The following is a 15,344-nucleotide window of genomic DNA, read 5'->3' as shown; positions in this document are numbered from 1 at the left end:
GTTATGTCTGCCCCACCGTCCAAGAGTGCTTCGTGTGTGAGGACACCTTCGAGTGTTACTGACAGGTACGCCTTTTTGGCGGCCCCCTTTCTGATAAAGTTACACAGAAACCTTTTGGTTTTTTTCTGACGCTTTTTCACGCGTTCAGATTTATCTGTGTAATCTTGATTTGTCCGAACCGTCAGCACAGCAGAAGCTGTTTCTGAGTGTTCAGCTTGCGATGACTTGTCATCGTTTGTGTGTGTGTTTACCCCCCTTTCTTCAGATGAGGGGTTGTTTGAGTCAACAACAGTTATGTCTTGGTGTGTTTCACCGACATCTGTTATGTTGTCATTCGCGCCATTAGATGTAATGGGAATTACATCACTGCAAAGTGCTCCTGGTTGGGTTCCCGTGTCAGTGTGTTTCAAAGTTTCTAACAACCTGCGTATTTTCTCTGTCTCTTCCGAGTTTAGAGGTGTAGGGCCTTGTTTCTGGAACTTTTGTGATTTTTTCGCCTCGGTTCGTTTCGTCCGAGGTGGGGGACGGTCAGGTACGTCTTTCGGGGGTTCCTTTACGTACTGCCCCTGCCGATATGGTTTCTCATATCGTTGCGTCCTGCGCTCACCCCATTTACGATAATCACGTTCATCCTCTGAAAGAGGAGCATTTTTGTCCCAACGTGCACCTTCATGATGCGGTTTGTTAGTCTGAAAAGACTGTTTTCTCTCTTTCTTAGGAGGAGGTGGCGAAGCACGTCGTCCTTCTAGTTCAAGAGGGTGGGGTTTAACCTTTACACTTGGAAACACTTCAATGGGCGTCTTGGCATGACAACGTGCCTCAAACACGTTCACAGCGCACTGTTTAATCTCACTGATGGATTTTTCTCTGTAATTTGCCATCATTTGCACTGACGTTTGAATGTCAGGATGGAGATTTTTGCTGAAAACAAATTTAAAACCTTCTTCTTCCTCCATTCCGGTTTCATTTCTGTTACCAAAATAAGCTTGGAAGATTCTTTTGTAATAAACTTTTGGATGTTCATTCTTGCCCTGCGTGACCTTGTCTGCGGCTGGATACCCAGTAGGTCCTGCGCAGGCGTCGTACTCTTTGATCAGAGCTTCACACAGAAGTTTGTAATCCTTTCTCGTTGCATCTGGCAGACGCTCGATGAAGGTAAACACATCTCTGTCCGAAGTGAGTCGTATCAGACTGATTTTATCTTCTACCGTAGCGTTTGGATAAGCTCTCAATCTGAAATCCAGATCTCTGAGGTACGCTTTCGTTCCAGCGGAGCCCAACGGTTCAGGGATGAAACGTTGTACATATTTTGAGAGTTTTAACAGAACATCCATTGAAAGAGGAAGTTGCCATGCACTCTGTTGCATGTTTGGTGGAGGAGGCCTGTTCAGGTCTGTTCCTACCACTTTATGTGAGGGTGGATTAAGAGCAGGAAGTGCAACAACGTCTTTCTGAGGTGTTTGTGGGTGACCTGGACTCTGTCCACGGTCTTCTCTGAGTTCCAGACAAACTCGCCCCACGTCAGAAATCTTGTTTGTTGCTGCTCTTAGATTTTCTTCACATGTTTTTAAGCGTTCCTGTGATGTGTGATAATCACTTTCTAAACGCATCATTAGCTGTTGCAATATGTGTTTATCCATTCTGAGTTCTTCCAGCTTTTTGTTAAGCACATTTATTTTGCTATTCAGCGAATCAATTTCTGCATTTGCATTTTGCTGTAATTGAAACATCTGTTCAGAATGTTTTTTTGTGAGGATTTCGTGTTCACCTTTAAATTGAAGGAAGTGTTCTTCAATTCTCTGAGCCACCTCTTTTTCGCTGTATAACCTTAATGCAAGGTAATCAGCTTTCTCAACAACCGTATAGAATGATTCTTTCAACAAAATTGCAATTTTAGCCAGCTTTTCATAACTTGACTTTATGATTTCTGTAGAGGTCACACTTTCTGCAACCCCCTTCAGATTGTCCAATAACTCTTTTGGGTTCATGCGCTCTGTCTGAGTCATATATGGATGTAGGGACGGTGCCAGTAGTGCGAACGCATTCTCCAGGCAGTCCGCCACTCCTTTTGGGTCAAAATCTTTTTCTAACACACCTGTCATGTTTTCACTGTGTAGCAATTTATCTGTTTGAACAGTTGCAAGCTTTAGATATTTTACAGGTAAATATTTGTATTCAAGTCAATGAGTTTTCACACTTATTTTAGCTTTGGGTTTACACAGAAGTACTGTTATAAGTCACTTATTCAAATGTGGGTACCTTTCTCAGGTTTTACCCCAATTCATGAATATTTAAGTAAATGCCCTTTTTGCAGTGTTACTTTTTGTGCTTATTTTCCACAGATACTAGAGTACCAAGCTGTTTTTAGTGTATTTACTCTAAAACATTGAATTTTTTATAAACCTGCAAATTTTCCTTTAGTCTCACAGCAATATTAGTTTAAAACGTTTTTTAAACCGTTCTGTTCCAGAAATTTGCTATTTTAAAAAGTTACTCATCAACCCAGGTGGGTGAAAAGAGAAAAGAAATTGATGATGAGGAATAATCAGTCTTTCTTCAGAAAAACTGTACTCCTTTCTCCTGCCAATAAGTGGAGTTGTTAAAGTATGTAAGGCCCCCAAATGATGTCATCATTTGTTGGTTTTGGAGAGGTGTCTTCTTCTTCGTCGCTTGCCATTTTTCTTCTATTTAGAGTTTAAACAGGAGAATTTTAATGTTTTAGGTTTTTCAAAATAAATAAAATCAGCAAAGTCTCTTTGTCTGATGTATTTACTTTTATTTAGTGATTTATTAATTAAACGTGCACTATCCTTTTAGCAAATGAGTAAACTTTTTCCAACTTTGTGAAAATCTGTAACTGTTTCTATTTTAAAAAGTTAATGTTTATTTTTGTACCTTATTTTTAAAGGATTTAACAGTGAAATAAACTTTTTGGTGAATGCTCGTTTGCATAAGTACCTTATAACTTTTAAAATGCAAGATAACAGTAATTTTCAGCTTTAAGGAACGTTTATTGACTCGAAAATGCTTTTAGAAAGATTAAAACGTTTTTAATTTCACTATTTAGACCTAATAAGCGAGTGAAACCTGTCTTCTCAAGGTTCGCCAGAAGATGTCAGCCTTACCTTACTAATTTTAACTCAGACACTGTTTGTGTTATCCACTAGGGGAGCTATAACTTCCTGTGGCGTTCGGTTGACATCCTGTTGTTAGCCGCTTAGCTTGAAGTTAGCTTCGGCTAAACTCGGTCAAAATCAACATTTCTGAACGGATTTTTTACACAAAAGTGGCACAATTTCAACAAACACGACTTTTTAGCCTGAACATGAGTTTTTGGAACAATATTTCTGGTTCATTTAGTGATTTTAGGCGTAGTTAAGGCCCCGGTCGTTAGCTTGTTAGCTTAAAATTAGCATCGCTAGCGTTGTTTAAAACATCGTTTTTTTGGCGAATTTTAAACTCTAACGTGGCAGAATTTCAGCGAGCAGGCTTCGAAGCACTTAACAGTGTGTCAACAATCACTTTAGGGGAGCTTTTTAGCTTTAAAAAGCAGATTTTATTTCCCTATGAAAATGAATTTCATATCCGGGTCACGTGACATGAAATCACCAATGGCAGCAGCGTAGGGTGAGAGGAAGTGACGTAGCCACGTCAGTCAAACCTTCAACCAATGAAAGCGCTCCACAACAGCGAATTCAACCAATCAGGAAGCGTGTTCTCCAACTAGCAAGTTAGATTAGCGTAAAATAGTTCGTCACTTTTTCGTCTTTTAAACCATCAAAATGCACTTTTTCTGCTAAAAATTGTAACGAAACAACTTCTAACTGTGTTCTGAGATGGCACTCAGCTTTTAAAACGTTTATCCATCTGTTCAAAATACTCGTTCAAACTGAACAGAACCGAACTGGTCACAGCCGGGTCTTAAAGCAGAACCTCGTACTTTTTAGACAGAATAACGTCTTCCACAGCTCATTAGCTCTTAGTTACACATAACAGACGTACCATTTCAGCTTACACAAGACTTATGACACAATTTCAGCTTTTAAAACATTGCCAGCCCAACGCTTATACATGCAGCGTTTGAAAGGTGCAGCTCCAAGCGCGCAGCTCAGCCGCTGCGTAAACATTCACAGCTGATAACTGTTACTTTTTCAACATGCCAACACGTAAATCAATTTACACACGGATTTAACAGTCATTCATGAAACGTACGAGGCCACCAGTTGTAGTGAGTCACGTGAGGTACGTGTCACTTGTTGTATGACAAATATATGAATTATATATGCATACAATATTCACGAGTTCTTCATTTTTCTGACTGTAAATGCCGTGCATTGAATTTAACAGAAATGTGAACGAGAGACGTTATTTATCTTTGACCCATCAAATGAATGGAATCATTTATTTTCAAAATCAAAGTTTAACATCAAACATTTACATTAATTTGGCAAAATATGAAAATAATAACAGACAGTTTCACAGAAAATGAACTTCAAATCACTCGGCGGTGATTTGAGGACTTTGCTTCAGACATTTCTAAAAATATCTGTACTGATTTATGAGAGAGAAGAGTTTAAGATTAAATTGAGATTTATCTTACAGAGGAAATGTGTGAGGGAATTTAATCTGTTTGACCAGAAGTTGCACGCTCCGTCAGATCTCCAGCCTGTCCACGGTACACTTTAGTCGAAGAAGAGGCCGTTACCTGGTTGATGATAGATCAGCTCAGTAGGAATCCTTTTCAACTGATATCAGCGTCTCCGTTGAAAACAGCTAAAATCCTCGAAGAGTCGTGCGTGGTTAGTTCAAAACAGAATTATAATCCCAAAACCTCTGGATTCTTCATTGCTCTGAAACTTTCAGAACCGGCTGCACTCTCAATCTGCTCATTCTGTTGGACTATCGGACCTGTTGTCAGCTCTCAATCCAACATCTCTCAGAACTCTCATTCTCTTGGAATTCTGAAAATCTCTCGAAATCTGACTTGAACTGGGAAGTTGTCACATTTTTAAATGAGTTTACTTCCTGTTCAATTTAGAGCTTTCTGATTCGTGGAAGGACCAGAAAGAGGAGTGGTTTTGACGTAAGGTGTTTATCAACAGTCGAGGTCAGAGAATGAAACTTGTTTAACATACAGAAAAGATTATTGCAGAAGCAGCAGACTTTTTGGAGTCTCACACTTTGTAATCTTCTGAAAAAGTTTAAACATGACATTTTTCTCGGTAAACATTTTAGTTGACCGAAAACCAACCTTTCACACACTTACGACAGCTTGCTCATTTCAGACAGAAAATCAAGGAATGCTTATTCAGGTGATTTCTTCTCTGAATGAGGGATAAAAATCATTACTTACTGTTTATGTAAAATAAAAATGAGTAGTTCTTTTCAACCTGTAAGAATTGAGTGAAACTAACACAATTGATTATCAAAACATTTGTAAGACAGTAATGATTATAAAGAATTGTCTTTTCTGCTTGATTAATTCAAGAAAGAAAGTTCATCAGATGGCACAGACTTATTCAGATCAATGAAAATAACAGTCTCTGTCCATCTGGTAGATTTGAGGTCATCTGGTTCACTACATTTGTCTTGTATTCCTGTGTGTGTGCACGTGTTTGTGTAACCTTTGTGTCTTTTGCTGAAACATTTCATAAACCTCTGGGTATGTTTTATTGAAATTTGGACAGAATCTGTGGATCTACGGCTGATTATGTTTTGAAGTCTGTTCAGGTAAGAATGGCCGTCACAGCCGACTGATCTCAGAAACAACAGAAAAGGCTAAAGTTCGGCTCATTTTACAGATGTTCAGCTGTCTGTAGATGAGAGTCACTCAGAACGGAGTGTGACATCTTGCAGTATCACATGAGAAAAACATAACTTTCTTTTCAAGGACTGATCCAAACACATAAACTCCTTCCTCTTCATCAGATCATCTCACTCCTGAAGTGACAGACCAGGCCTTTCATTCACCCTCCTGCTGCCCTTGGTTCAAAATGAGCTGCCAGTGTGTGGGTCATTTTGACCCACGGGCAGCAGGAGGGTCAAAGTAGACTTCAGAATGGCCGAGTTATTTAAAAACGTTCTTTTGGCTGCTCCCTTCTGCAGGGGTGGCCTCAGCCATGCTCTTCCCGACAGAACCTGGACTCGAACCTGCAGCTCCACCTTAGAAAATTAAAAAAAATAATTAAAATAAGTTTTTCTGCAAGTCTGTCAGCTGCCATGCTTTAAGGAGACCCACCTTTGGCAGCAGCAGTGACGGTTCAGTCCACAAAGACAAAATGTTCTTTCCTGGCTTGAACTCGACACTCGTTCGTTGTTCCAGGTAAGGCAATAAATCTCCACCCGTCCCGTGTCACAACTGTGACATCAGAGCCCCTGCTGGCATCCCAAAGCAACAACTGGGCTCATATGTAGATTCTTTGGAAAGCACTGAGAGCAGCTGGGGGCCAGCGAGCGTCTGCCGGCCTCGCTGCGTCCACAGCAACCGAGTAAACACGGCAGCAAACTGTCGGGTCAAACTTAAGCCCCGCGGGGCGTTTCAGTGTCACCAGAAAACTAACCTCGCACGCAGCCACATGCCAAATGGGTGCTTCTGTTGGCATTCATCTACTTTAATGCCGCTCGCTCATATTTTTCTTATTTGGGCCTGTTTCATAAAAACCATGAATGTGTGTGCTATACATTAATTAAACCAGGAACATAAAGGGACAAAATGCACTAAAATAATTAAGTCTTAATTCTGGAGAAACATGAAATGTTTAGTGCCATCACCATTATTAATCCTTATTTTCTGCAGTATTTTCCCATCATGAATGATAAAGTTGGACACTTGTGATGAAAAAGCCTTTTGAACAGAACCTTCACCTGTTTTCAGTTTGTATTTCTCTCTGAGGCTTTCTGCAAAATGTGTGTGATACTTAGAGCTTTACATCCAATAACATCTATTGTGCATTGGCCTTAGTGTGGGACTTATTGAGTTTATTAACATGGTTCAGATCTTCAGGTTTGCCAGATTATAAAAAGCACTATGCTCTTCAGGTAAAGAAGCTCTAAGCAGCCATCCTGGAAGCATTCCTAACACACAGAAGTGTTGAGAAGAAACTCGACCATCATGTAGCTGCTTTGCATCACAAGATGGCCCAGGAGAGAAAAATGAATCAGTTACTGTATCGCTTTACTGTCTCGTTGGGCATAAGTCAGATCTGTTGAGCTGGAAGTCTGTGAAAATGTTGTGAGCAGTCAGTATCTTACCTGTTGTAGATAACTCTTTAGGTGATTTTAGTTTGGAGAAGAGTTCATTTCGGACTGAGCTGACAAGCTAAAGGTTAAGTTTGAGCAAAGTCAACACCAGAGCAGACTTCTGCTGTTTTAAAACTTCTTCTTCTTTCGACTTTTCCCTCTTCAGGGGTCTCCACAGTGAGTCATCCTCCTCCATCTCACTCTGTCCTCTGCATCCTCTGTCCTCACTCCAGCTACCTCCATGTCCTCTCTAACTGCATCCACACATCTCCTCTTCTCCTCCTGCTGTTTTAAAACAATACAATAAAATAATAACAGCTCGTGTGAACCATCTTGTTTTATAAACCGTTACATCACCTTCAACATCGCAGTCCACAATTGTTCCATCAGAAAGATTATCTGGATGCTATTGCTAAAGCTAGCTGCTGTTGCTATCTGTGCTCACAAACAACCATAAAGCTTTATGTAAATAAATGAGTGTTGACGACAAAGTAAGGGTTTCTAAAAGGATGTCACATTGTTTGAAGGTGGCAGTAACCCACGTTGATGTTGTCTACACTCAGACCAGCCATGAGCTCATAAGTCTAGTCAGGATGACACAATTTAAAAGTTTACAAGACAGTGGTGAGACCAGCTATGTTGTATGGTCTGGAGACAAAGAAAAAAGACAGGAGACAGAACTGGAAGTGGCAGAAATGAAGATGTTGAGGTTCTCCTTAGGAGTGACAAGGATGGATAAGATTAGGAATGAGATCATCAGAGGTACAGCACAGGTTGAACAACTGGGAGATGAAGTTAGAGAGACCAGACTGAGATGGTTTGGACATGTCCAGAGGAGGGACAATGGGTATACTGGTAGAAGGATATTAGAAATTCAGCTACAAGTTATGGAAGCAGTAAAAGAGGACATGGAGGTAGTTGGACAGAGGACATATGGATGAGGAGGACTTGCTGTGGAGACCCCTGAAGAGGGACCAGCTGAAAGAAGAAGAACATTCAGTATCAAGATTCATAATCATATTGTCCAGCATCACGAAAATGAATAAAGTCCTCTGATCCTGATGTTCAGTGTTTCAGAGCTGCTTCTTTAAAAACGTTCAAATTTCTCTAAAACTTTTGAAGTTCACCTCATCTCCTTCCTTTTACTACACAAACCCAAGCCCTGCTGGCATCATCTCTTTGTATCTAAAGAGGTAGTCTGGTCATTTTTAAAGTGATGCTTGGTCAAATAGAACATCAGTCAGAACAGATTAAGAAGGACGAGGCTAATGACCAAACGACCGAACGGTCTAAACTCAGCATGGAGTAACGTGGACTGGTGCAGTCGAGAAAACAGTGACAGACATTTGTCTTTCTCCAAACTCTGGTGTCACAGCTCAGAACTTTTGGACAGAACATCACCTCAAAAACGACCAGACTGTCCCTTTAGTTCTAATATCCTGTCAGTTGTTATACTGTATATAGCATTGCACGGCCTGCGCTCATGTATGACGTGTGTTTTGTGTCATGTTTACTCCAGCAGGAAGCTGACCTTAAGCGTGTTGTTTCTCATTTCATGAGGTAAAGTCTGAGACCACATGGATGACAGTAAATATGAGAAAAGTCAAACACAAGAACTGCTGCACACTCAGCAGGAAACAGGACAGGAAAATGAAAGATTTTCATCATAAAGTAAATAAATAAATAAAAAGCTCAGTCCATGTTTGGTTCTTAATCTCTTATAGATTAAATTAAATCAGACAGTTTATGCTGCGAGCGAAGTGTAACGACACACTTCACACATGTACACTCTGTGTGATCCTGTTTGCAGGGAAGTAACACAACTCCTTGTTGTACTCACAGAAAGCTGAAATGCCTCACATAGCACACACACACACACACACACACACACACACACACGAGCTCCCATCTTGCTACACAAAAAGTGTAAACTGAACCAACACAGAGGAAGTTATCCTCTAAATATCTCTGCTGGTTTCAACTCGATGGGCCCAACGAGGTGCAGAACCCGACTCTGAGCAACATCTCCTCCCCTCGCTGGAACATATAAGAAGCATGCTTCGTAAACACAAACCACTTCATAGATGTCTGTCCCAGCATGCTGCACGTTAACAGTGAGGTTCCTTCAAGCCGAACATGAGACCCTGAGCGGCGTCAAAATGTTGCAGCGATACGATTCTGCTCTCGTTTTTATCGACTCTTGAGCTTAAACGTTCTTACACTAACAGAAAAAGAGATTTGATCATCAGTGCAAACGGTCCTCACATGTCTGTAGCACATACAGTGTGCTCCTACAAATTAACAGGGCTCTGTGGGAAGCTAATAAACAATAAATATCTTACCTGTTGTAGCTAGCTTTGAAGAAACCTCCTTTGGAGAGAAACAGTTTATTTCTGACTGGAAATAGTCCCAGTGGGGTCAAGATCAAAGTGGATTGCTGCCTTCTTAAAACAACTCTAATTTGAAAACTTTCAAACGGTTCATGTACTTAGCATACGTTAAACTTTTAGAATGCCATTATTTTAAATTACATCAAACTTTGTGGTTATTAGCAAACACAGTTAGTGTAGTTTCACTTCCACTGCGCCTTGCATGGATCACACCTGGAATAAAAAAAGAGCACAACATTTTTCACAGAATAAAATGTAATGTGGAAATGACAGAAACGATAACTTTTATAAATTGGTGCTTGCATGGATCACCAACAGCCTTGTAAATCATTTTTACGATGGCAGTGACCCACTTTGGTCTTGGCCTCGCTCAGACCAGCCATTAGCTCATCAATCCACTCAATTCAAATTGTTTCTGTAAACTGGGGGTGTCCAAAGAGCCATCTACAGCAGGTCAAATACCAGTGTTCAGAACCTTTCCACAGAACCCTTTTCAAAAGATCTGAAATATCACTTTAAAGTTCCTGCCGTATAATTTTTTTTGTAATAATACGAATGCATTTTTAGAAAGATAACATTAATAACATATTGCAAAAATAATTTCTTGCAGCTGAGATGAACAATTCAGATATTCTCATGCACAGCAACAGGAAGTGATGTCAGTAACAGGAAGTGATGTCAAAAGGGTACACCTCCAGGTGAGCAGAGCGTTGCTCCAACGTCTAACAAACATAGACAGGAGATAAGAATTTTATGTTTCTTTAGGTTATTTTGAGTCAGAGTTCAATTAATGTTTCAATAAACAAAGAGCAGGAAGTTCCTCTTTTTAAAGTGTTCCCCTTTGATGTCACTTCCTGTTTCACGTTGGCTGCTCCAAGTTCAAAAGCAAATATGCCAGTTATGTAACAAAATGAATCATGTGTATTATGCCAAATTTTTTAACGATTAAGATGTTTTCTTCCACTTTTCATTTTTGTAGGACATGCAGTTATCAGTTATATGCTCGTTTCAGTAACTTTACTAAACCACAGAGACTTGATCACCTCTACCAACAATGTGGATCTCATTTATAATCCAAAACAGAAAAATTAAAAAAATTTTTAAATCAATTTCTCACTAAGAAATTGATATTGTAATGAGTTTATTGCTAATTAATTTATATAACCCAGTCATTTTCCTCTACATGATAGGGATCTGTAGCCATGTTCCAGGTTTTCCCTGGAGGACCTTGAGACACTCTCAGGCCACAGAGGGCTTGTAATTCATTCTGGGCCATTTGGTCATCTCTTTGGACCACTAGACATCAGATGTCTGAACAAGAGCCTGACACATATCGTTAATACTAATTTTATATTTAAATGTTGCTATATCAGCCAAAGTTGTTTAAACATTCTGCGACTGAGAGTGGGTCAACACCAGATCTTCCCAGGACAAGCTGTGCTGTTTCTAAATTACGCCAGGCATCGTTCTCTGCGCCGTGTGGTGTAAATGTTCCCATGTCATGTCAGCAAAAAGAAGATAACATTCACAGCAGCTGGAGCTGCATTCACTCACCAGCTGTGGTCAGAGGTTTACATACACCCACTGTGGACATGAATCTCATTCATTTGGGAGCTTTTAATAATTTACTTGAACCATTGTTTTCACAGGGTAGAAAGATTATGAAACAAACAACTTGTATCATTTTTAAATTTAAGAACTGGGTGCACCAGTTTGAACTTACTGTGGATTTAATCCACACAGGGTCAAAATAATCCCAACAGACTCCAATTTAGAGTCTTTATTAAATAACTAGTGCTGGAGGTCCAAAGACAGCAATGTCCCATCCTGGTCCTCAAGGGCTGCTATCCTGCATGTTTTACCTGTCCCCTGCTCCAACACACCTGATCCAGTGGTATCACCTCTTCATGTTCTGCAGAAGCCTGTTAATCACCCATCCATTAAACTCAGGGGTGTTGGAGCTGTGAAACCTTTAAAACATGTAGAATAGTGGTCTTCCAGGACGAGGATGGACACCTCTTTCTTAGGATGTATTTCAGCTTGACAATACCAAGGTCTGTTAGCGTTTTGTTGGGACTGCAAGTGTTGGGTGTACTCATCTGTCCCCCTCATATCAAAGGAAAATGGTCATGATGTTCAGGAAAACCCCAGGAAGCACCGAGGTTCAGGCCTGTGACTGCTTCCAGTGAAGCCAGTTTGACATCATTAAGAACTGAGCGGGTACTGGCCAGACATAAAGCTCCTGCTGCCAAAGCAAACCCCTTCAACTTCACCTCACATCAACACTTTGACGATTGAACTTGGACACAGTTGGGTGTTCTGGCAGGACAGTGGTTTCCAACACAGCAAAACTGGTACCTGTTTGGATAAAAAGGTAGCATGAAGTTTCTGTAAAAACCTTCTTAAAGCTGCAGCCTAAACCCTACAGGAAATATATGAATTATGACGAAAAACTGGGTTTATGCCAGCAAACCAACCAGGAACTCTACTAATTCTGTCAAGAAGAGAGGTCACATATGAGCCAGAGTTATGCAAGAAGCTTGTTGATGGATACAAAAAGTGTGTGGTGCAGGTGCAACTTGGTAAGTGATCTTTAGCCATATATTAGTAAGGGTGTTTGGTTTTATTTGCATAAATTTGAACCTTGAGTTGAGCATAGAAAATCCACTATAAATTCAAACCTCTGGACCCAGTTCTTGTTTTTAAAAACTATTGAAGTTCTGTGTTGTAGACTCATTCAACACTGGGACTAAAACAATTCAAATGAATAATTAAAAGCCTCAATTTAACAGAGCATTCATGTCCATGTGTCTGTGTAAGCTTCTGTTTATGAGGAGCAGCCCGTTACCTTCAGTGACTTCACTGGTTCAAAACACAGAGATGGAGGAAACTCTCGTTCTGATCTGACTGGAGTCACAGCCCTCCTGAAGGACGTGGACTCCTGGTGACTTACACGACCCAATCCAACGTGTCATAAGATGACTTTTGTCCAGCAACCTCTGATCTCCCAGATTTTTTTGGAAAATTAAAGAACTTCCTCAACCAGAACAGCTCTGAGCAGCTTCTCCAGCAACAAGCTGGACATCCTATTTATTTTTGTTGTTTTCGTACCGTGTTTGAGCGACATGTTAGGGTCAGGGGCTGACCAGGCTGTAGGCTCAAAGTGAAAATGATTCGTGCAGGAAAGCATCAAACATGGCCCTCTGTCAGATTTGTCTTCTTTGGATCCTGTCTGTCTCTTAAAAGAAGGCGTGACACCCTGACACAAGGTGCGCCTCGGTGTTAGCGAGATGACTCTGTTTCATGACAAACAACAACAAAACCCTCTGATTTTAAAAATGCCACTTTTTATTTCTCATACACTCATACGTAATGTTTTCCTTTGCAAACGATACACAGTCTCACTTTAAACGCACTGAAATGGTAGACAGCTGAACTGTAACACACCTGCCTCGTTTGCTTCGTGAATGAACTGCAGGGCACAAACAGTTTGAACAGAGATCGTAGCTTTAAATAGCATCTGAATGGAAAGTATAACACAGCCAATTCCTATCAAAACATCGCGACCAAAGGGCATGAAAGAATATCTTAAGTCTACAAAGTGCTGCAATGCATACAGAAAACAAGAACACAGAACAGAACAGGAAGACGGGTCAAAGGTGGCGACTGAAGTTCTCCGAGTGGATCACGGGGGGACACTGCACTTACAGTGAGCGAAGGCAGATTCCTCAGCAGAGATATCTAGAAGGAACAAAACAGGAAGAGAACAAGTGAAAACAGAAGTCAAGGCCAGGTTTCAGAAGACTGTCTGTACTTTTAGCGCACGGCCGAGTGAGTGGTCATTATCTGTACCATCAGTGAATCATGAATCATTGAGTCATTCTGAAAGTAATCATTGAAAGTCAGTTCAAGATGGTCACCACAGCTAATGTAGCTTAGCCAACACAAAAAGGCGGTACCTCAGTGTTTTTACAGCTATAAAGCTAACATTAGACTGGGTAGGCATTAAGTGGCAGGTAACGCTGAAGCTGGCATGTGCTAAAGATGATAATGGCTAATTTAGAGTGGATTATTTGACACCAAATGGCTGACACGACTGTTTCTGGATTATGAGCAGATGAGCCTCATAGATTAGGAGATAATTTCCAGAGTTTTGTTTTGTTGTTTTACTAAACATAGAACCAGCAAAGCTTGTGTATTTACACCATCTGCACACAAAATTTTGTTTGCTGCACCTCTCTCACAAAGAACGCTTAAAGGTTGATGCCATGTCTGAAATTAAAGCACTAATGAGAGAATGAGAAGAGCTGGACTATCTGAGCACCAAGACATCCTGCGAGTTGTTGCAGCATTGGAGGAGATTGTTAATAATATTTTCAAGGTTTGACCCAAGTGGTTAAAACGTCATAATTTCTCAGCATGAGATGATGCTAGATTGAACTTGGACTTTAAAGGCGGCAGACCTTAGTTTCTAACTGAAGATGGCGTCATTAACATTTCCCTGAACCGGCCGACCAGAGTCATCCGAATCTCTGATCGATTTGTTGACAAAGACATTATGGAGGTCAGCGGTGGTTTCTACCTCCCCTCTGCCCATTTAGGAGCAGGCAGGGATGGGATGCAGGGGTGGGGGTGGGTGGGGGGCTATAAAAAGTTGACCCCCCTCGCAGTCCGGCAGACTCGCTTCCAAGCCGGAGCTGCAGCAGCATCTGATCTCTCCGAGCAGCTGTCCTCTCCCTGCATCAGCACAACAAATACTTTACATTGCCTGACCTTTTCCTCCTGCATCACTATCCCAGCCATGCCCCCGTGTCCCTCCCCCGAAAGCTACACACACTCACACACACACACACTCCTGGCCTGCGTTCCCCTCACACCTCTCCTTGGTCCCGTCCGAGGCCCCCGCCTGCCACGCACCCAGCTGACATGTATCCCTCATACCCACGCAGTTATGTTATTGCTCTGACACATTAGCTGAGAATGATCTTTGGCCAGGTGTAAGTGTGTGTACGAGCGTGTAAGGAAGAACGACACATTGACTTCTGAGAGGACGTGAGAGCGACACGATTGGATCCTCAAACTAAAGTCTGCAGAGAAGCAGAGGGAGTCTTTAAACATGGCCGACATGTAAACAAAAAATGCATTTTATTTACAGTTATGATTACTGTTATCTGCAGCACGGTGGCACAACTGGTAGAGCTGCTGCCTCTCAGCGAGCAGGTCCTTGGTTCAAACCCCGGTCCAGGGGCCTTTCTGGGTGGAGTTTGCATGTTCTCTCCGTGCATGCGTGGGTTTTCTCCGGGTACTCCGGTTTCCTCCCACAGACCAAAAACATGCATGTTAGGCTGATTGGTAACTCTAAATTGTCCCTAGGTGTGAGTGAGAGAGTGAATGGTTGTTTGTCTCGTTTGTCTCTATGTGGCCCTGTGATGGACTTGCGACCCGTCCAGGGTGTACCCCGCCTCTCGCACAGTGATTGCTGGACATGGGCACCAGCGACCCCCGTGACCCAAAATGGAATAAACGGGTAAAGAAAATGGATGGATGGATTACTGTTATCATACTGTTATACAGTTATTATTGTACTATTACTATCATACTGTAAGAAAGTTATTATTGTACTGTCACTTTTATTACATTGTTATACAGTAATTATTGTACTATTACTGTTATTATACTGTTATATAGTTATTATTGTAATATTACAGTTATTAT

The 15,344-nt window shown here is 41.1% G+C and overlaps 2 protein-coding genes across 2 annotated transcripts in view; one reads left to right on the top strand and one right to left on the bottom strand.

The window, feature by feature from the left end:
* The window catches only part of LOC119407494 (microsomal triglyceride transfer protein), a 40,293-nt gene extending 28,475 nt beyond the window's left edge, over positions 1-11,818 (top strand). Inside the window, exon 17 of the mRNA XM_037674319.1 lies at positions 11,749-11,818. Coding sequence (XP_037530247.1) covers positions 11,749-11,818 — 70 coding nt within the window. The remainder of the gene's footprint in view (positions 1-11,748) is intronic.
* A 1,499-nt stretch (positions 11,819-13,317) lies between these two features.
* LOC119408073 (uncharacterized protein C4orf54 homolog) overlaps positions 13,318-15,344 on the bottom strand; it is a 16,025-nt gene continuing 13,998 nt past the window's right edge. Inside the window, exon 2 of the mRNA XM_037674909.1 lies at positions 13,318-13,370. The gene's annotated coding sequence lies outside the window, so the exon portion shown is untranslated. The remainder of the gene's footprint in view (positions 13,371-15,344) is intronic.

This window comes from Nematolebias whitei, chromosome 3 (assembly GCF_014905685.2).
Source record: "Nematolebias whitei isolate Nwh7 chromosome 3, NemWhi1, whole genome shotgun sequence".
NCBI classification, from domain to species: domain Eukaryota; kingdom Metazoa; phylum Chordata; class Actinopteri; order Cyprinodontiformes; family Rivulidae; genus Nematolebias; species Nematolebias whitei.
The sequence above is the reverse complement of the archived record's forward strand: the minus strand, read 5'-3'. Positions and strand labels throughout refer to the sequence as shown.